At 43.5% G+C, this 22031-nt stretch overlaps 1 protein-coding gene across 2 annotated transcripts; it reads left to right on the plus strand.

Annotated features, from left to right (window-relative positions):
- Positions 1 to 5257: 5257 nt before the first annotated feature.
- zhx3b (zinc fingers and homeoboxes 3b) lies at positions 5258 to 18382 on the plus strand. 2 transcript variants are annotated; one of them, XM_023281892.3, is made up of 7 exons: positions 5258 to 5620; positions 11546 to 12451; positions 12552 to 12659; positions 12757 to 14313; positions 14902 to 15639; positions 16328 to 16616; positions 17200 to 18382. In XM_023281892.3, the coding sequence occupies exons 2-7, from the start codon at positions 11708 to 11710 to the stop codon at positions 17208 to 17210; spliced, it is 3447 nt and encodes a 1148-aa protein (XP_023137660.1). In that variant the 5' UTR covers positions 5258 to 5620; positions 11546 to 11707; the 3' UTR covers positions 17211 to 18382. The 2 variants fall into 2 exon arrangements, with proteins under 2 accessions (XP_023137660.1, XP_035809483.2); XM_035953590.2 differs by lacking the exon at positions 5258 to 5620 and adding an exon at positions 7081 to 7191.
- Positions 18383 to 22031: the final 3649 nt, after the last annotated feature.

Genomic DNA, 22031 nt, shown 5'->3' on the forward strand with positions numbered 1-22031 from the left:
AGACCATATAATGAGGGTGAACTAAGAATGTCTTGTGGTGGGTCATATCTGTGAGGTCTTCAATAGCAGCTTTGGAAGAATTTCTCATACATCCCAAGGGAGGTTTCCTCATACACTCCAAAGACATACTCAGATTAATTGGTGATTCTAAACTCTCTATGTGGTCCTCTGATGGACTGGTGGCCTGTACAGGGTTAACTTGCCTTCACCCGAAGTCAGCTGGAATAGGTTCCAGCCCTTCAGTGATGGATGGATGGATGGATGGATGGATGGATGGATGGATGGATGGATGGATGGATGGATGGATTCCAAAGAGAAGTTGGGGACATGGATGGAGGCAGAGCGTGAAGATTTGGAGGAAACAAGAAGTTCCTCAGTGGTAAGGCAACGGGTGTCACTAAGATTCACCTTGAGATGCTGAAGGCTCTAAACACTGTTGGGCTGTCTTGGCTGACACATCTCTTCAGTGTTGCATGGGGGTCCAGGACAGTGCCTGTGGAGTTGTAGACCAAGGTAGTGTTCAGAATAGGGGGATCAGAGAGTGTGCTCCCGTTATCAGAGCATCACACTGCTTAGCCGTCACAGGAAAGTTTAATCCTGGGTCCTGGGATGCCATCCAGTCCTAGAACAACCAAAGTGGATGTTGTGTTCCTGGCACAGAGTCAAGAGTGATGGGAAATGGATCACACATGGACATCACAGATCGGCAGATGGGCTGGTGCACCTTCAGCATGATGCAGCCATGGCATTGTTGGTGTACTGGTGAGGAGTGAGCTGAGCTGGTAGGCAAAGAGTTCAATTTGGAAAGTTGATATATGCTGATAAGTGAATGAAAATTAATAGATGGCTGAAGTAATATAATTAACTATGAGAAAACAAAAAGCAAAAGACAAACAGAAGAAAAATGTAATGAAATAATAGTAAAAATAATATATTCATAGCATCATGTATACATAATATTTACACAACACATAAACATATCACCATATAGCACAGATTCTCTCTTCATATCTTTTCAACTGCAAAAATATAATGTAATATTATTATCTTTATAACTTTATAAGTGAAATTCTAACCATGTGTGTCCTGCAGTTTGGGTGCAATCCATCGTGTCATATCTTTACATGTAAAAGGTGTACATAGTCATTATTATTATCTTTATTATTATGTTTATTCTACTTTTGTACTTTTTGTCTTTCTTCTTTACTATGTTTTTTTTTAAATCTAGCTCTTATCTTATTTTCGCTCTGCTTCTTTAAAAATTATCATCAAGTGGCTCATTTTGAATAGACTTTATATTTGGCATGTATCGCTGCACTGGTTAAATCTGATATATGTTGTTGTTCTTTTTTAATAAACAACATCAAACTGCAGGCTTTTCATTCTATGAAATGTTAAATAATTACAGTAAATCATATGTCTGTTTGTGTTACTGACCCTTCATGGATGCTGGCTTACTTTATATATGTATATTTGCATTAAGACTTGAAGCTCTCTTGGACCAATTTTTCTGTCGTCTTCATTTGTGTCCAGCAGAGGGCTTCATTTATGAGCTGCTCAGTATTTACTCCATCATATTTAGTGTCATCTTCCACTGACACACACTCTGATTGGAGATAATCATGATTGTTTAACCTTAACTGACTCGCTTCATTACTTAATTAACCAGTGTAAAAGGGGTAATTGGGCAAATAATTGATTAGAATGACTCGCTAGTGGCTCTAATACAGCCTCAGGCTAAAACCACTTAATAATGATTGACAGAATGATTGACATGTCAGTAATCAGATATGATAAGGAAGAGAACACCTTGAAGATTATTGTGTGATTAAAATGCTCAAAGACAGTTGCTCCCATAGAAGTTTGTAACATCTTCAAACACGAGGAAACAAAACTAATACTGAATCTTATTAAATTATGATGGACAAAGTATCTTCTGTTTATTGCTATAAAATAGAATAAACCTCATGAGGAGCAACAGAGAATATCTGACTTCAGAATAAATTCAGATTTTTTTTCATATATATCCCTCCCTTTCTATCTGTACGTATTTACTTTTATTACAAGGTCAAATATGCCATGAAATCAGTTATAAATACATTTGTTTCAGCCCCTGAAGGCATGTGAGATTCAGTTTCTCTTCTGAGTCTTAAAGTTGACCCACTGAGCAATGACTCATTCAGAAAGATGTGGAGTATGTGTCATCATCATTCATTTGAGTCTAATTGCACACATGCATAACAAACACAGCTTAATGTAAAATCAATAAGACCCTTAGAACATTCTTAGCTGTAAGTTACAGTGACCCTGTTTCCATGTGGCGAGCATCATCTGCTATGATCTTACTATAATAATCAGAAGTGGCAAAAAAGGAACCATGTATGCTCTTGCTGCTTGTACTTAAAATACTTTTCTTGGAATAAGAAAGTGTCTGTATTTATGTCTGCTGAGCTTTTCAAAAAAAAAAAAAAAAAAGAAGTACAATTGCTTGGATGAAAACCATTAACAGCATTCATGCTAAAATCTAGACTAAAAATACAAGGAGTTTTAATTTAAATTAAATTTCAATTTTAGATATCAGTTACATAACTGAAGGGTTCACCTCAATGCATGTGTAATACAGCCCACTTTTTTCTTCATATCAAACTCACGCAGGTTTAGGTGAGCACAGAAAAAAAATTCATTTTCCGCAGAACTTTTTGAAACACATATATATATATGTATAGTGAAACTCAAACATCCAAGAAAAGTTCAAAATGCAAAATGCATTTTAATTGGCTTTACTCATCCCAAAAGATAATCTTGTGCCAGATGTTGCTCACAATTATTTTTAATGAGATACTATATCTGAAAATGGAATAGTGCACATTAAATTAAAAACATGCACATGAAAGTAAATTTTGCACATTAAAATGACGCATTGCGCATGAAAATGAAATATTGAAATATCTGTAATTGAAATTTTGCACCTGAATGTGAAATTGGCCCTATAAATAAATAAAAAAAACGGCACATGGTAATGACACATTTACACCTAAATATAACATGTTGCATATTGAGTTTAAACATTGCACCTGAAAATAAAATATTGCACATTAAATATAAAATACTGCAAATTACAACAACATGTTGCCCCTAAATGTGAAATATTGTACAGGAAATTGAAGCAGTTCATGTTTAAGTGCAACATTGCACATAAATATGAAACATTTCACATTGTTTTATGGCACTTCTCCAGGTTGTTTTCTCCTGACTAGATCCTTTCTTGTGTTGTATCTACTCTCAGATGTACATCGCTTTGGATAAAAGCGTCTGATAAATGAAATTGTAGAATTGTAGAAAATGTAATATTGCATATGATAAGGAAATACTGCACACAAATTTGAAACATTGTGCATGATAACACAATTACACCTAAATATAAAATGCTGCACACTGAATTTAAACATTACACCTGAAAATGAAGTATGGCACATTAAATATGGCACCTGGATATGAAATATTGCACATTATATATGAAATATTGTGCATGATAATGATATATTGCACCTAAATATGAGATATCGCACATGAACTTGAAACAATGTATGTTTAAATACAATATTGTACATAAATATGAAAAACTGCACAAGAAAATGAAACATTGCAAATAATAAATAAAATACTGCACACAAATTTGAAATATTTTGTATGATAATAAAATATTGCACATGAAACTAAAATATTGCCCATGTAATTTGAAATATTGCACCTGAATGTGAAACGGACGCAATACGTTGACATATTACACATGATACTGAAATATTGCATATGAAACAGAAATATAGCACCTGAATGTGAAATTGGCCCTATAAGTTCCACAACTCTGATAATGACACATTTATAATATGCTGCACCTTGAATTTCAAATTTCAAACATTGAACCTGAAAATGCATAAATAAGAACTATTGCACATGAAAATGAAATATTGTACCTAAATATGAAACACTGCACATGAATTTGAAACATTGCATGTTTAAATGCAATATTGTGCATAAATCAGGGACCATCACTCCTCCCTCTCTGACTCAGTCTCATTTCCCTTCCCCCAGCTCGTCCACCATCTCATCCTTAACAATCCAGCCATTTCAGGTGAAAAGGGAACTGGACAGGCTGAAACGGGGCAAAGCAGCTGGTCCTGATGGTATCAGCCCCAGACTGCTGAAGACCTGCCAAGCTCAGCTGTGTGACATCCTCACATACCTGTTCAACCCCAGCTTGAATCGGGAGAAGATCCCCACACTGTGGAAATCATCCTGCATCGTCCCTGTCCCCAGGAGGAAACATCCTACTGACTCCTGTGACTACAGACCTGTAGCCCTCACTTCTCACATCATGAAGACACTTGAGAGACTGGTCCTTTCCCATCTAAGACCCAAGGTGAGGACATACCTGAAACTGAAATATTGCAGCTGAAATCAAAATATTGTACCTAAATATAAAACATTACACCTAAATGTGAAATATTGCACATTATAATGATATATTGCATGTAAATATGAAACATTGCATGTTTAACTGCAACAATTTGCATAAATATGAAATATTTACCAGGAAAATGAAATATTGCACATTATAAATAAAATACTGCACACAAATTCGAAGTATTTTGCATGACAATAAAATATTGAACATGGAAATCAAATACTGCTTGATAAGAAAATATTGCACACAAATTCTAAACATGGTACATAATAATAAAATATTGTATATGTATTTGAAATATTGCACATTATGACACGTTGCACCTAAAAATTAAATATTGCACATTAAAAATGATATATTGCACCTAAATATGAAACAGTGTACATGAAGTAAAAATATTGCACCTGAAAATGCAATATCGCACATGAAACTATAAAAAAATATTACAATAGTATAAAACTGATATTACATAAAGAAGTCAGAAGGTGTAATTATTCAAAAATGACTGATACAAACTGTTGCACTGATTTAATTTTATTTCTTTATTTTTCTTGTTGAGCCTAAGGCTTTGTTTGCATAGTTTGGGGGTCTTTGGGTGCAGCAGAACTAGTGAGAACTGGAGGGCTGCTGCAGGCTGACTGTACTATCTCTTTAAGAGAGGTTACCTGGGGAGGGGGGGGGACAGGTGTGAGCTGCATCATCAGTTAACGGGGACGTTTTTTTTTTGTCCCGTTCATAAACTTGAGCAGGACCTCCCCGGTGCTGCCGGGTCTTAGTCGGACGGGATGTCTGACTCACTGCTGCTCTCTGCGCGGCGGAGCTCGAGCTCTCACGCCAACTCCACCGTCAGTGACGTCTGCATCACGTGTCCGTCTCTTCCCTCGGCACGTCGGTCGTATTTTCCTCCCCTCCGCTGCCTGCTTTAACACCGAGAGCCACTCGAAATAAACAAGCGCAAAAGCAGGGGGGCCGTTGCAGGGACCGGCTCGGTTCCAGTGTCACGTTGCTCAGCGGCCGATGGACGGACGGGTCGGACACCTAGAAGTTACCATCAGTGGAGCCCGAACCTCCGGTCCGTGTCTGGCTCCACTGAGCCCGTATCAATGTAAACTTTGCCATACCTGCGCTGCATAGACTGAGCTCCGACCGAGAGAGGTGAGTGTAGTTTTTTTGATACACATTTGTACAAGTGCTTCACCTTTCCCAAACTTGTGCGAGCTATCGTGGAGGCTTACCTTTGCGGGCTGCGCTTTGGCTCAGCGGTGCTGGCCAGCTGCATGTCGCCTGCTTAAAATGGCGACAGCCGACGGGGGGGTGAGAGAGAGAGAGAAAGAGAGAGAGAGAAGGTGAGGGAGAGTAGTTTTTATGGGCTGGGGGGCTTGCCTTTTTCCTCCGCTCCGAATTGGTTCCGCTGTTCCAAACCTATAACGCCGACGAGCCCATTAAGTTGGGGCTCACTCCGCCTAAGTTGAGCGGAAGATGAACACGCATCATTTTCGGAAATGTTTGACGCTGCTGCGCGCTGGGACCAACGCTACAGTGCAGCCACTTTATATCTGAGCAGTTTCACCCAATACCGCTAATTGGTCACGTTTCCAGACGATGTTAATTCACATCAGCCGCAGTTACGTGCTGTCAGTTCACGTTAAAGCCAGACCTGTGCATTTTTCACCCAAGGAGTCGCCAGAATGTGTCCATTTCTTCAATCTGTGCTTGAATGAAGAAGTTAGAAATCACTTTGTCCTCCCAAACACTCACAGCTAATCATGCTGTTTCGTAGATTGAAAGCCTTGTGTATTTTTTCATCAGGTGTCCACATACTAGTTTACACACTTCATCTTATAGTTCATGGTTTATTGTATGTTCCCTAACAGCCGGTTCTGAGTTTGCAAGCTGTTGCCTTGGTTATTTATCATGTCAGTGTTGTCATGAGTGTGTGTGACTCCAGGGATTAGAGCAAAGCTTTCCCAGACAGCTAATTTGTGTGTGATGTCCACGTGAGTCCCAGGCATAGACGCACAGCTTAATCCAGCTGTCTGTTTATCACCCACGGTGCAACTTTTCCTCGTACAACAAGCCAGTTTTCACACTACTGCTGCACACGATCACATGGTGAATAACAATACAGAGTCACTGAATGAGATATGAGGAATTTCCAATCACGGATGAAACGATGTACAGTATTGTTACTGTTGCTGATGGGATGCCTCGTCTCACTGTGTTTCATTGTGTTTCTGTGGCTGCACATCTCACTGAATAGTCCCCCCACCACCCCCTCTCTCCATGTCTCTCTCCCACCATCTCCACCTCCAAGCCTTTTCTTCTCCTCTTCTGTTTTAGGTTTGCAGCTGACACAGGTTGAGCTGCTTTGTGTGTGAGGGTTAATCAGCAATCACTTACTAAAATCACATTTTGGCCTTGCACTTTTTTGCTCACGTCCCCACTTAAGAGTCACTGTGTTTTTGCTTTAATCGCTTCCATTTTAAGCTCATCTATTGACACTCTGACGACTTCACAAATCAGAGCAGTTCTTTGCAGTCTCTCAGTAATGACTTTTCATCTGTGAGTGTTTCTCACCTCTCTGTACTGACCCATGAAAATGACAATTTGCTTGCAGATCCACACCAAGTATGACCACAAAAACAGAGCCAGCTGCTGCTCAAGAGCCTTTTTCACAATCTTGGGGGAAGAGCAGCGCGACCCACTCGCACGTCCACAGCGACCAGGTTTGGGTCAGCAGCGCTAGCAGCCTCTTGCTCTGCTTGGCTGGTTAACAGCTTGTGATGTCAGCCATTTTAGGTTGGACAGCACAGAGCATGGTGCTCCGCCATTTTTCTCTCCCTCCCCTCTCTCAGCAACCCAGTTTTAACGCATGCACTGGCAGTGGCCACAGCAATGCAGCCATTTGCAGCCCACACAGCCATCCGTTCCCTGACCTGAGAGCAGCCCAAGTGGGACTCAGGATGAGGTGGAACGACACAGTAGGAGCACCGTCATTGAGGTTTTCTTATTGTTGCCAGCATTGTGTAAAAACTAAAACAGCCGTGGAGGGACGTTTAGACAAACAGAACGTGTGAGCACTTATAGCGGTAGTGAGTGAAACCCTGGAGGTGATTGACTGGAGAAGGTTACATGGAAGTATGTCTGTTTAAGATGGGAGTAAGCAACCAGCAAGGCATTTTTGTTTTGAAAATATGGGGAAGGGTTTGTGTTTAGGTACGCAGACGCTCATAGACAGGAAAGGGTTTGTGTTGGTAAAGTGCACATTTGACAGTTAGCTTGAATATAGGCATCTGCCAAGACATGGGGCCTGTTTATGTATCCATGCCTGCATTACCTACTGTGAATACAGGAGCCCTGCATGACTTAGGCCCCTGCAGGCCAAACACAAGAGCCACAGAGAGAGCGTGGAGGGTGGGGGGGTGACGGAACAGGGCAGTCACCCAGGCAGATGTCTGGACGGACACTCAGCACTGAGTTAACAGGAAGAGACGGCATCAGGCCTGGCCAATAGCGTGCCTTGGCGACGGCGACCACACCTAACAGAGAGACATCAACACCGCGTGAGGGAGGCACTGAAATAGGAGCAGGGCAGGGACTCTCCAAATACCACTCACAGGGGTGTGTGGAACAAACAAGCCCCGCTAGAGCTGAGGACCGGGTGGCATAGGAGATGTGTACGAGTGTGTAGGTCTGAGTAACCATGTGAGTCCATGTTTACCCACATGTGTGTGCTTGAGAGAAATGAGCTGGTGGGAGAGCGAGTGAGAGGGGGTAGGAGGTGGTTGCCATGGGGACAGTAACACACCAGTGGCGCTGCCGACCTGTCTCCCTGGGCCAAACTTGTTCCGAGAGGGAGGAACGGTGGGAAGGAGGGAGGGAGGGAGGGAGGGGAAGCAAAGTGTGCAGAGATGGTTGGAGAGGGAGGGGGTGAGAGGGTGAAGAGAAAGAAGAGGGAGGAAAAAGAAGACGAGTTGGGAAGCAAAAAAAAAAACAGGAATGGGCTGCTTGTTGTACACCAATTCTGAATGTTTGTTTCACACTCTAATATGAACGTTACACCTGGTGATGAGATGAGTAGCTTAGCTAGCTTGCAGTTTTCCTAAGAAGCTGCCGGCTTTGTTGTGCATGTGTGTGTGTGTGTGTGTGTGTGTGTGTGTGTGAGAGAGAGAGAGAGAGCGTGCTATTATTGGCCTGTACTCAGAGGATATAGCCCAGGCCCAGACAAGAGTCAGGCCAGGGGATGAAAGGAGGTCATGCAGTGCTGAGCCACTGATGAGGCGTAGGTAATATAAGTTATGAACCGAGAGGTCAGCAACATTGTCTTTGTGTGTCACGGTGAGATCTCTGACTCTCGCGCACAGGAAAATGGCAGCCTGACTACATCAGTAAACAAGCCTCACATACAAGCATGCAGGCAGCCACCCCCGCACGCCACACACACACACACACACACACACACACACACACACACACATACAAACGCAAACGCGAGCACACATGCGCCCCCGCCCACCCCACCTCCCTCCTCTCCAGTCTCAAGCTTGCAGGAAACCCACACATGCAAATGCTGACACACATAACAGACACAAACCCGCCGTCGCCACATGGTCAGTCAATGTATGTGCAACGTTCAAATTAAAGTTATCGGCCGATGCACTCGCGGCAGTGAGTCAACAGAACCCGTCTGAGTCGGGCATTGCTGAGACATGAGCTGCACATTTGGGCTCGCCGATAATAGCTCTGCTTGTATTGTTGCAGTCTTCACCTGTGTGAGGCCTCTGCTGGTTGCTCCTGACTTGCTGGTGTTTTTCTGCTGTTGTGTTCACACAGTTATGGCTTTTGATTTTTTCTGAAATGCCAGCAGTGGGATATGTGAAGTTATTAAAGCACTGCCAGTCAGTCTTAACACTTTTTAATATGTGCAAATAGGATTTTATACTTAGGGAGGCATTGTGTGCTTATAGTTTTAGTAATTACTGTGCACGAGCCACTCGAATGCATGTGTGTGCACAGACAGACAGTGAAGCTGAACTCCAGGTTGTGTCCACTGGCTGAACATTCCAGGCTTTGCAGTGCAGTGAGGAGGAGGAGGGAGGAAGAGAGGGATGGATGGAGGGAGGGAGGGAGGGAGGGAAAGTCTATGTGATTGTAGTTTGGAGCAAGAAGGAGGCTTCGAAGCGTGGGGGTAGGCTGGGTTGGGCAGGCTCGTCGGAGGGGGGTATCAGGAAGGAAAATTCCTCACTGAAACACCTCAGTGCTTCCTCCACGATAGTTAACACCCCTCCTTCCCTTGCCTCCTCACCCCAAACCGGCTGCCCATCCCCCACTATCCTCTCCCATTCGCTCTCCCTCTTCTCTCCTCTCGCCTGCCACCCACACCCAACACGACCACGTGATGGATGGCTGAGACTGCCCACCCATAAGCCTTTGTGTTGGTCATGTGACCAGCCTGCCTTGGCAAAGTGGTGCCCCCTGATGCAGAACTGAATGGCAAGGGAGTAGGAGGGGTGCACAACAACCCACGCCAAGGGCAGTTACTCTCTCTGGGAGGGTGCAAGTGGGAATAAGGGGCATCACGTTCCCTCCACAGTAGCAAACTTCATTTGCCTGTTAACCCCTCACACTCAGACCCACACAGAGGGTAACACGTCTCTTTTTCTGTTTTGTGGATCCAAACGGGGACTGATGGCAGCTTCCAAATGCTGGAAGGTGAAGTCTTTATACCTTTGCTCAGTTAGTGTGTGAAAGGGCATCTGTCAAACAGCGGTCCTGTGAGGGTTAACTGGGCTTTGAGCTAATGTACCATGACCTCTGTGTGGCAAACCAAGGTTTCACGTATGTGTTTGTGGGTACAAGAGAAAGAGAGCATTTTCCAGTTGTATTTGATTAGAGAAAGGTAGATTTATTGCATGAATGCTCTGACTCTGAGTTGGCTGCTCACCTTAGAGTCATGATGGCTGCTGCAACAGCCTTGTGAAGGTATGTGTAGACTGAAACTACCCCCACGCCCAATATGAGCTTACTGTGTGGCTGGAGCTGCTCTGTTTGTATATAGGAAGGGTACAATCTGACAAAAAAAGGACCGTCTACCAGCAGAGGGGAATCTGTTTTGGGTTTGTTTGTAAAGTATCTTTGCATAGGGATGTGTTGAACTTCTTGGGATTTTCGGGTGTTCCAGTCGCACCATGTTCAGCCGTCGAACTTTGGTGAGCTTTTGCTGGTCTGTGCGTGAGGTGTCATGTCGAGGCAGAGTGACTGGGAGAGTAATTGCCCTAGAGCTGTCCTCCAACGCTGCATCACCACTTCTGTGTTCGAAGGAAGGAGGGGAGGAGGGAAAAACTCCTCCACAGGAAGCTTCGCCATTTTGCACAGAGACACGGAATCTATAAGTGTAGTGAAAATTTTTTAAAATCTGCGTTCTCATACGGGTGTGTTTCGATCTGTACTGCCGCTCCATCTTTACCAGGGAACATCTGTTGAACCACCCACTTGCCCAATTATCAAGTACACTCTGTCTTAAGCAACACATTCGCAAGTGGGTATTTGAAGCCACAGAGGCAGTGGATTAAAGAAATACAGAATGTGCTTTCTCTGTGGGGGTGTGTCTGAAAGAGGGGAAGTGAGACAGAGTTGTGTGGGGGAAGGGGAAGAAGGGGGGTAGGACAGGAGTGCTCCCAAAAAGCCATAGTGAAGAAGCAGGCTGAGCTCGTTTTAATGCCCTCATAAAAGAGATAGCCTTGAGTTTCATGGGGCTGGGGAGTTGAGGAGAGGCCTTGATTTTTTTTTTTAAATTCAATATTTGCCAGCACCTCTGGACTTTCAGGGTTTCAGCTGAGTCTTTTCACAAGGTCTCATCACTACATGTGCTGTTGAGACTCTACCTGGAAATATTAACGTGTGCTTTTTGTCCAGCTGAGAGGAAACTGGCTTGTACTGCGTTTAGTAAGACATCCCAACTCCTCCATCATTTCTACTTAAGGTTTACAATCGTGTGCCACTATATGAATGTTCAGTACAGGTGTATCCCATTAGATGGTTATTAATGAACTAACGCATGTTTTACTCTCTTATTTCCAGGATTTCCCTAAATACTGCAGTGAGAACCACACGAGGACCTATGGACAAGTCCCGCCTTCGTCCTTCCCCCATGCCTGGTCTATAGTCAACGAGAAACCCATATTCTCTCCGACACCCCGCTCTCAGCCATTTGACCGACCCTCCCCACCCTGTGGTCACACCATGGCCAGCAAGAGGAAGTCTACGACTCCTTGTATGATCCCCAGCAAGATTTTCCGTCCCCCTGAAGAAGTGGAACGGGACTCTCCGGTTCTCCTCCATCAATCCAGGATTTCTGGTGGGGATAGACAGAGCCCTCTGGATCCTGGAGAGTCGTCTAAATCAGAGGCGGGGGATGCTGTCAAAGATGGCATTGGTACTTATACCTGTAAGCCTTGTAACTTTGAAACCCATGACCTTAACTTGTTCTTGGATCACGTCTACACCGGTCACCCAGACTTCCGTGCAGACCCCAGCTTCTTTTGCGTGAGCTGTGGGGTTTCAGCACCAAAGTTTGAGGGGCTGGCCCTGCACAATGCCAGAGTTCACCCCAGCACGTTGAACACCAGTCTGCAGCTGAGGAAGAAGGACAGAAGGCTGGTGGTAGAGCAGAGTCTGGTGACAGGGGCAGACTCTGGGAAGGATAGTGAAATTTCCATCACCAAAACGCCAATCATGAGGATGCTGAAGGGGAAATCTGAGCCTAAACGGATTGTGGTGTCTCACCCTGTCTCCGATGAGCCTTCCTCAGACCCAAACTCCAGCTCTGCATCTAGAGAGACTGAAAGAAAAGAAACTGCTGCAGTAACAGTCACTCATGTCCCTACAATTGTCCACAATGGAACGACCAAGGTTACGCTGCCATCAGCGATCCAGATAGTCAATGGCTCAGGAGCATTACCGATGCTGAAGACGCCCATCACACAGGTACATGTTAGTTTTTACTGTATATGTCTTATAATAGTCTGTTTTGACTTAAATCACATAAATTTAGGTTCTGTAATGTGTTTTTTGTGTATTTCTTTAGGTTGTTTCAGTCGTTCAAAACAGGAGCCTTCACCATTCTGCACCAATCACAGCCTCCTCAAATGTTTCTTCCTCTTCATCAAATTCATCTTCAAAAAATCTCCCCAAGGTATCTGTTGTTTTTCAATGTCCCAGTATTGTGAAAGTTATGTTGGATATTAAGTAATGTAATGAGTGTCACTGATTTTCACATTTTTTCCCTGCAGGTAATGATTCCTTTGAGCAGCATCCCTACCTACAGTGCCTCCATGGACTCCTCCTCCTTCCTGAAGACCTCCTTCAGTAAGTTCCCGTACCCCACAAAGGCTGAGCTCTGCTACCTGACTGTGGTCACGAAGTTTCCCGAAGAACAGATCAAGATCTGGTTCACAGCTCAGAGACTAAAGCAAGGCATCAGCTGGTCTCCCGAGGAGATCGAGGAAGCCAGGAGGAAGATGTTCAACACCATCATTCAGACAGCGCCCTCCAGCTCGCAGAACCAGAGTCACCACAGCCCGGCCCAACACACAATCACAGTCCTGCCTGCCTCACTGGGGGCCACAGGGATCCCTCACATTCTGCAGGGATCTCTTGTCAGCCAAGGAGGGGTAATTGTCACACAGCCTGTAATGGCAAATGGTATCCAGGTTAGCAGCGCTCCTGTGGCCCTGGCTGTCACACCAAAGCCCCAAGCAGCAGCCCGACCCATGATGCAGGCCCGACCTGCTGCTGCCTTGGTGGCGGACAAAGGCGTCAGCATGGTGGTGGGGACAGTGGGCAGCAGCAGTACAGGTAGTAACATCATAAGCAGCAGTAACAGTAGTAGGAGTGGGGGCGGAAGCACGAGCAGTATTATCAGTAGCAGTCAAGCAAGTGTCATCAACCTTAGTCTAGGAAACAGTAATCATAGTAATACAAAGGTGAGCAGTGTCAATGGCAAACACAGCAACACGAATGCCAACTCCAGTGATAAGAGCAATAGTAATGTTACCAGCCATGTCAATACTAAGAACACTGATATCAGCAAAGCCAGCAGCACCAGCATCGTACAGAGTGACAAAAAAGCCACAGACAGCAAATCTAGTAACAGCAACAGCAAAACGGGCAACGACGGAAAGAAGAACAAAGATACTAACAGTAGCAGCAACAAAAATAGCACAACTAGCACAAGTTCAGATGATGTTGATCCTTCTGCCATCGACTCGCCACCCATCAAAATGGAGGAGGCTTCTTCCCCTGCCTCCAAATCTTCTTCGCCTTCTCCTGCAGCTCCTCAAAGCAGCACATCCGGCTCCAGGACGCCTGTTAATGCCTTCCTGGACCCCAGCTTTTTTAAAAGCAAGAAGTCTCAGGAACAGCTCAGTGCCCTGAAAGACAGTTTTCAGCTGAGTCAGTTTCCTGACCAGGACGAAGTGGACCGCCTCATTGCTCTGACTGGGCTCACAGTGCGAGAAGTTCGCAAATGGTTCAGTGACCGACGGTACCACTTTCGTAACCTGAAAGGCGGCCGCTCCAGCACAGGGGGACAGACTAAACCTGGCGCTGCATCTGGAACAGGGAGCACATCAAGTACGCCAGGAGGCAGCACCACCGGCAGTGCCAACCCAGTGGATTTGTCCGAAAATAACAGCAACTCTGGAGCCAAAACGCCACAGCACAGCTCTGCTCCCTTGAGCCCAAGTGCTCCACCGACTCCCACTTCCCCCACACCTTCCCGCCGACTCCCAAGACCACCTTCTCCTGATTTCACAGCCATTCGTTACAAGGAGAGAGAACCCCACCAGGTGAGATTCAACCATTTTTGTGTAATAAGCTGAATATGTGTTTAGGTTGGTGTTTTCCATTTGATTACCTGATTCCAGGGCTACTGATTTGAGGAGAACCCCACTGATTTACTCATTGAAATCTGCTTACACATGTTGAGGAGTACTGCTTCATATATGTAAGAAGTTGCAATAAGGATTTTGTGGCTCTGGAGGGAGCCACAAAAGTTGCTTTTGCAAAGTTGTTTGGGTGGTGTAAGTTCAGCTAAATTAACTGCTGGCATAACACACCTAAATGTCCGTGTGACCTGCAGACAAATTGGAACAAAATAGATAATATCGCTGGTTCTGTTCCATTGATTTTGGTCTTTTTGTTAACTTGCACTGTTAGAGGGACAAAATGTGGACTTTATTGTTACTATTAAATTCTTTGTAAAACACATGAAAATTATGAAAAGAAGTCATAGTTTTCTGGACACAAAGATGATGTCTTTAAATATCTTATGTGTTGAGACAGTAAATGTTTATGTCTTTAATAATCAAGTATCTTTTTAGTTGTACTAAATTTGTCAAGGATGTTGACCATGTCCGTACATCTGTTATGTTCAGGTTAAGGCGCTAGAGTCCAGCTTTGCCCAGAACCCTGACCCGGCAGGAGAGGAGGTGGACAGGCTGCGATCTGAGACCAAGATGACCAGAAGGGAGATCCATGGCTGGTTCGCTGAGAAGAGGAAGAAAGTGGCCGCGGAGAAAAAGAAAGAGGAGGCAGAGCGGGCGCTGAGAGAGGAGGAGGAGGAGATGGAGGTTGATGGAGAAGAGAGACAGAGAGACGACGGTTCAGGAGAACTGAAAGTCAACCCAATTAAAATTAATCTGAAGATGCTGAAGGTGACAGAAGCCAACGGCAAAGCGGAGGCTGAAGGGTCGGATAGCCCGTCAGTTCCGCCTCAGTCCGGCAACACACCCGCATCCTCCCCGGGCTCCACTTCATCCTCCACCCACAAACCATCCCAGTCCTCCACTCCAACACCCAAACCGTCCCACTCCCCCAAACCCACAGCCATCCGAGGCAAGAAGACAGCGGACCAGCTACACCTTCTCAAACAAGTCTACTCCAGAACTCAGTGGCCCAGCGCTACTCAGTACGATGAACTGATCTCAGCTACTGGGCTGCCCAGACCTGAAGTGGTGCGCTGGTTTGGGGACTGTCGTTATGTGCAGAAGAACGGCCAGCTGAAGTGGCTGGAGTCGTACCAGAACACGGCTCTGGAGGAGGACCTGCAGGAGGACGGCATGGAGATCCTCCAGGCTCACCTCAACCTCCACGGCAGGCTAGAAGAGACACAGGTAGAGATGACAACAGACAGCGTATCCACAGTTTTGGGTCGTTCATGAACACAGAATGACTGAGAAGCAATTAATTAATCTGCACGGCTATGACAGAAGATACGACAGGTCTATGTTCATTTATGTTTGTAGACAAAAATATACTCAGAAAGTCTCTTAAAACTGAGGGATGCATTTTCTTAACTGCTTGAAAACCACTTGAGTTGTTATTCCAGAAGATATATTTGTGGCTCAGATGCAAATGACTAAAGCAACACCATTAAAAGAAAAACATATAATTTCACTTCTTAATTGCATTTTGGTACAATCAGGGACAACAGTGAGGTCAGTAAATCTACTTGTCTGTGACTTGTTAACTCCACCTTTGTGGTTTAGTTAATTTACCAGAAAAAATCTAAACATTAAGTTAAGGAGAAGAAACGATAAGGGAATACTAATCAGGTTATACACTTAAAATAGAATCTGTAGAAGTCTAAAATAATTTTCAGTCTCAGTTCTTTAGTAATTTCAGTTTTAAAGTGTAAATAGGTGTAGGAAAAGGCATATATGTGTGTAATTAAATATTTTCATCCATAATAAGACTTTGTATGACTACAAGAAGGTTTAGATACTAAAATATCAGCATGGATTGCTGTATGTGGACTTAAAATCGCCATAATCTTTATTCTTGACTATTCTTTATGCACAGTTGCAGGAGCTGGCTGATACGACTGGTCTGACCGTAGACTTGGTGCGATATTGGTTCTCTACCAAGGCGCCTTTGCACAGGATGGAACAAACTGCCGCCGCCGCTCACAAGACGGGAACGAGACCAGTTGCACCGGCAGGCGTGGCAGCCGAGCAACGAACAACAGGATCCTCCCCTCCGGAGCCACAGCCAGGAGGCGGGACGGAGGAGAAAATGGAGCAGTCAGTGTGCGGTGTCGCAACAGAAGCAGAGGAGGTCAACGCTGACAAGACTGTGAATGCTACTAAAGGTAGTCCTCATTCTGGAATATTGTTAGTCATGAAACAGTGGCCAAAAATGATGACTTCATTAGTCATTAAGTGCGTTAAACGGTAAGAAAGCTGTGACATTTAAACCGCTTTAAACAATATAATAATCATATATCTGCGGCTAGCAGTCCCAAACCTCAAGATATTCAAATTACTGTTACTTGTGACAAAAAAAGCAGCAAACTGTCATATGTGAGAAGCTGGAACTACAAAATATTATATTACCAAAACAGTTCATTCAGTTTCTTTGTTCATTAATCACTGTGGCTCTATAACTGGTTTCATTAGACTTTTTTTTTTTTTTTTTTAATTTCGGGGTATGAAGAGGTGATAAACAGGGCTGAATCACCATCATAATTTTTCACAATTATCTCTCAGGTGACACATAAGTGTTAAGGTGGAACATAAAAACACAGAATGACTGTAGTAAGGAGTAATGGGGCATGCTGTGACTGGTATTTCTTTCAAACCAGTGTGCACATAACCGTACACGTTTTGCTGCGAATGTTTTCAGGGTGACAGATCCTATTTTTTATTTATTTTGTTTTTGCTTAATTTCTGCAGGAACCGATTGAAGGGGCCTTTTGTGTGAGGATGGAGTTCTCAACGCAGGTGGTCTTTGTTCTGGGAATCTGACTAAAAGACGGCAGACGCGTTTGTAACAGGATCACTGAATGGAAACGGATCTTGAAAGCATCCCCACCCACCCCACTCTCTCTCTCTCCCCCCGCTTCCCGCTCACACCCCTAGAAGTAGGGATGACCTCCCCCGTTACATGAGACGAACGCTAAAGCCACTTACTCTCCCTGCCCACCCCATCTGCCCGCCACCTTCCCGTCTTCTCCCGTTTTGTCCAGCCCTCCGCTAAACACACACACACTCCAATACTCTCCCGTCCGCCATTTTCCCTTCAGAAGGAAGTTCCAGTAGAGACTGAAGTGCAGGAATGGAGGTGGAGGGAGGAAAGGAGGGGTGAGACTGATGGTGTTTTGCTGCCTGCTGTGATGGGAGAAAGGAAGAGGAAAAAAAGAGGAGGGTTGATGCGGAGGCAGAAGAGGAGGAGAAAAAAGGAGAAGTGTGGTGGAGTTTGAGACCTCTGGGTTCGGGGTTGGACGGCGATCGGCTGAGCCAGCGCTCAGACGGACGGTTGAAAACTGTACGTTTGTTTTGGGGTACGAAAAACTGCACAGGTCTTTGCTACAGGGTGCTTGTCTCGGCCTTAGAATAAATCACATGAACCTTATTTTTCCATTGTCTTCAAATTCTTTGTCACTCATGTACTCACAAACTTTGTACTTGCAGCTTACTTTAAATGTGCTAGCTAGAGTGCTCACAGCACTGGATGTAAAATGCAGCACTGACATTCATTAGACCATGATGTTGATTTTTAACATCTTTGTTCTCACTTTTCATTTCTTATCTGTACATACCGTCTGTTTAAACGCATCATGAGGTTGTTCAGAACGGGGAGACATCTGGAATGGTTTCATCCAAAGAGGGCAAGCACCCTGTTGTGTCGAAAACAACAAAAGAGCGACACAATATATTAGACTGTACGGAAAGCGGTTTGTGTTGTAGCATCAAGTGCTTCTTTACATCACTGTACGTATATTTGTTTCTATGGAACTTTCTTATTCAATAACTTTGATTGTAAAAGAACTGTGAACTTTTACCAGAGTTCCATACTTAGGCTTGATGTATAATTTTTACAAATGGCATTTGCAGAATAAACAGAATGTAATAAATGTGTGGCAGTGCGCATCATTGGCCTAAGTCAGTGCCCCCATATGGTGCACAGCAGTGGAAAGATAAGAGGGATGTGACCCTCAAACAAAGACATTTGGCCCCATGATGAAAACTGAAGGTGGTAGTTTAATAGCATAAATTTTAAATTTGGAGTAGATATGAAAATACAAGGCTCATGTAATCCCAGTGAAGAGGACTTTGTTACAAATTGTTTACATAAACTATCAATGTATCAAACAATATGTAGTCTTGCTATGCAACACAGCATATATATACATTCATGTTTCTACATTTTTTTTCAAAACTCACTGCTCACTAATGGTAAATATCAGATCTGTTCAAAAAGACAATCCTTAAAAATGCTTCTATAAATTAATTTAAAAATAATATGGGTAAACAAGGTTCCTTTCTCTGCTCAAAAAAAGACAATGCTTTGGTCACATGGGAAGTAAGGCTTGTAATATTTTCATTTTCGTGTATTTATCTGATTATCTGCTAGATTTATTGTTTAATCTACAAAGTTTAACAAAACAGGTGCCTTGATTGCACAGGGGTTTAAGGTCCTAATCATAAATTTAATCTCTTATTTAACAGATTTTTAACTCTATAACACTTTAGTCAACCTCTCAGGCAGCTGTTCATACATCTTGGACTGGAACTCAACTATTCGTTTCCCGTGGTGCGGTACCTGAAGTTACTGAAATCATTTCCATGTGCCGCAGTTACATTGATAATAAATTAAATGCTCCTCACTGAATTACATTTTAAGGAAAAGAAAATAAGGGCTGCACAGTGGCGTAGTGGTTAGCACTTTCGCCTTGCAGCGAGAAGATCCCTGGTTCGCGTCCCGGCTTTCCCGGGATCTTTCTGCATGGAGTTTGCATGTTCTCCCTGTGCATGCGTGGGTTCTCTCCGGGTACTCCGGCTTCCTCCCACAGTCCAAAAATATGCTGAGGTTAATTGATTACTCTAAATTGCCCGTAGGTGTGAATGTGTGAGTGATTGTTTGTCTATATATGTAGCCCTGCGACAGACTGGCGACCTGTCTAGGGTGTCCCCTGCCTTCGCCCGAGTCAGCTGGGATAGGCTCCAGCACCCCCCGCGACCCTAGTGAGGAATAAGCGGTGTATAGATAATGGATGGATGGATGGATGGAAAAGAAAATAGAACAGAGTTGTATAAAGTAGTAAGTATTTTATTTACTTTTCAGGCTTGAATATGTTTCATATGAAAGGCAAAATTAAAATGAATACTTTTCCTCTCCATAGTTTAGGCACATTACAGAAAGGCGATTGTAAATGAGACTGTCACTAACAAAACAGACAAGATTGGAGAAAAAATAAAAGCACAAAGAAATTTCAGTTAAGGGCCCCATGCACCCACACAGGTGCTCTTAGTTATTCTGGCTGATTAGACCTCATTACAGGTCTGTGGGTGGATACTTTCTCCCTTTAAAACACTAATAGAGTCAGGGACATATCAGTCAAACGTGGTCTATACATGCTCACACAGTGCTGAGAAGCGATCAGTCAAAATAAATGAAAACACCTGTGTGGGTGGACCATGAGCTGTGCAGGTGCTTTATGCCCACAGGGCAGGTGAGAGATGTGGCTTTAATGTGATGTGTACACAGATGGAGGCACATTGACATCAGTAGACAGGTCAGCAATACGAGCAATGCAGCACTGGAGGGTGAGCTCTCCACAAAGACCAACCATTGACCACTGCAGGAAATATAGAAGTAATACGGAGGAGCTTTGGAATTAATATCGGGGGTGAAAATGCAACGAGTTTCTAAAGATTTTCTGTGAGACCTCAAGTATTCACACCTGACCCTGCCTTTACCTTGAATCATACCATATGGCTTAATTGTGTCTCAGCGGTCCAACACTGAGCGAGAATATTGAGCTTACATCATAGTCGTCACATACAAGCAGAGAAAACACTGTTTCAGGTTTACAAACCTGTTAAGATAACACCGTCGGTTACACATGAGCCGGGCTCTCTGAAGGCGCAAAGCCACCTTTGGCCAACCATCAGCCACCGAGACGCAGCTACAGCACAAGTTTCAAGCTTCGACTCTGCTTGTTTCTCTCAAAAACGTTCTCACACCACAAAGACAGGAAATGACATCTTCCTGCACTTCTAAGAGCACAGACATCAACCTCAAGAGACGTCTCGATTGCCAGGTTAGAAAAACTTATGAGTAGAATGAAAGTAGCTGTAATCCATTAGTCTTTTTTTTTTGCACATTTCATCACAAATAAATTCACGGGCAGTGGACATTTAACTAGATTTTACGGCAGTGAAAATCAAATCCTCGCAGGTTTCTAAGAAGCAGCCTGGTGCTGTGACCAAACTCAAACACAAAAGGTTCCTCATGACTTTGTGGTGCAGCAAAATACACTAGATGGCATGATTTTTTTTTATGCTTTACACTGGGTCACTGTTGGTCAATAATACTGACTTTCTTCTCTAATTCAAATATGGCAAACACATCTTTTACCTCAAAACAATCTGTTGGAATTAAAACATTCTTCTCAAAACTACTAAATTAAAAGCGTGACTTTTTTCATCCTACAGCTGCATCGGTGATGGGAACTATTGTTAACAAATTAAAACATTGAATCAAGTGGCCAGACATTCTATTAAGACTTGAAATGTCAGTAAAAAAACAAAAAAAACAAAAAACAACATCATCCAGGTTTCCAAAACACTGTATCAAAAATCCAGGGAATGTAGGGCTGCATAGTTAATCCACTAATTGTATTACAATCCTCATCATACATTTCCATAATCAGTATTTATGGAATACCAACACATTTGAAACAACTACAATGTTCTGTGTAAATGGATCAAATGTGAGCATATATTTATGTTCCGCAACCCACTATGACCAACAGTGACTGTACATAATGATCACATTATTGAGCAGAATAATGAGGATATATTGAATCTGCAGCCCTGTGAACTATTACTTTAACAACTGTGCTGCCATGAACCATAAACAAACATGTCGATAGTTGATGATGGCAAAACTACAACCTTGAACAGGTTTAACAGTTCTCCCTGGTCCTGCTCATCACACAGTGACGTGTTGGATTCCTAACAAACATGATCTTTGAGGGGTAAGACTCTCAGTGAGGGAGACAGATGTGTGACTGTGTGGCTTGTAAAGGCGCCTGCAATGCAGGGAAATGGAATGATGTGCAGTTGTTTGGAATGTAAGTTTGAAATTAAAAAAAAAGCATGTTTGTATATTTGCAGACATATGATGCTGCCTGTTCTCTCACTGCTTCCAACAAGCCATGACGACTTCTCAATGCCTTAAAAAATTAATATCACTCCAGGTTTAAGGTACGAGTTAAACTGGAGGTGCATAATTTCCTGCGCAAAGCAGACAAGAGAGAGACAATAAAAATAGCTGTAGAGAGCCCTCATGTTTTACACATATACATAAAAAAATGAAAAGTCACATTATGAATGTTTAAAGGTTTAAATAATTATAATAATTAAAAACATGGAGACAGGAGCTCTTTGAGAGCAGGTCAGCTGCTGCTGTTCTCTGGCCAACAGCACAGCAGGAATAAATATATCTATTCATATACGCCAAATAGAGAAGAGCAAAGAAACTTAACTGGAAACAGTTT

The sequence above is a fragment of the Amphiprion ocellaris genome, chromosome 8 (assembly GCF_022539595.1).
Source record: "Amphiprion ocellaris isolate individual 3 ecotype Okinawa chromosome 8, ASM2253959v1, whole genome shotgun sequence".
Lineage (NCBI taxonomy): Eukaryota > Metazoa > Chordata > Actinopteri > Pomacentridae > Amphiprion > Amphiprion ocellaris.

Excerpts from the sequence above, each read along its gene's own strand:
- zhx3b (XM_035953590.2), top strand. The coding sequence starts at position 7,096 with ATGACCACAAAAACAGAGCCAGCTGCTGCTCAAGAGCCTTTTTCACAA. Across the intron at positions 12,452-12,551 it reads TGAAGACGCCCATCACACAG|GTTGTTTCAGTCGTTCAAAA; the intron begins GTACATGTTAGT and ends GTATTTCTTTAG. Across the intron at positions 15,640-16,327 it reads GCAGGCTAGAAGAGACACAG|TTGCAGGAGCTGGCTGATAC; the intron begins GTAGAGATGACA and ends CTTTATGCACAG.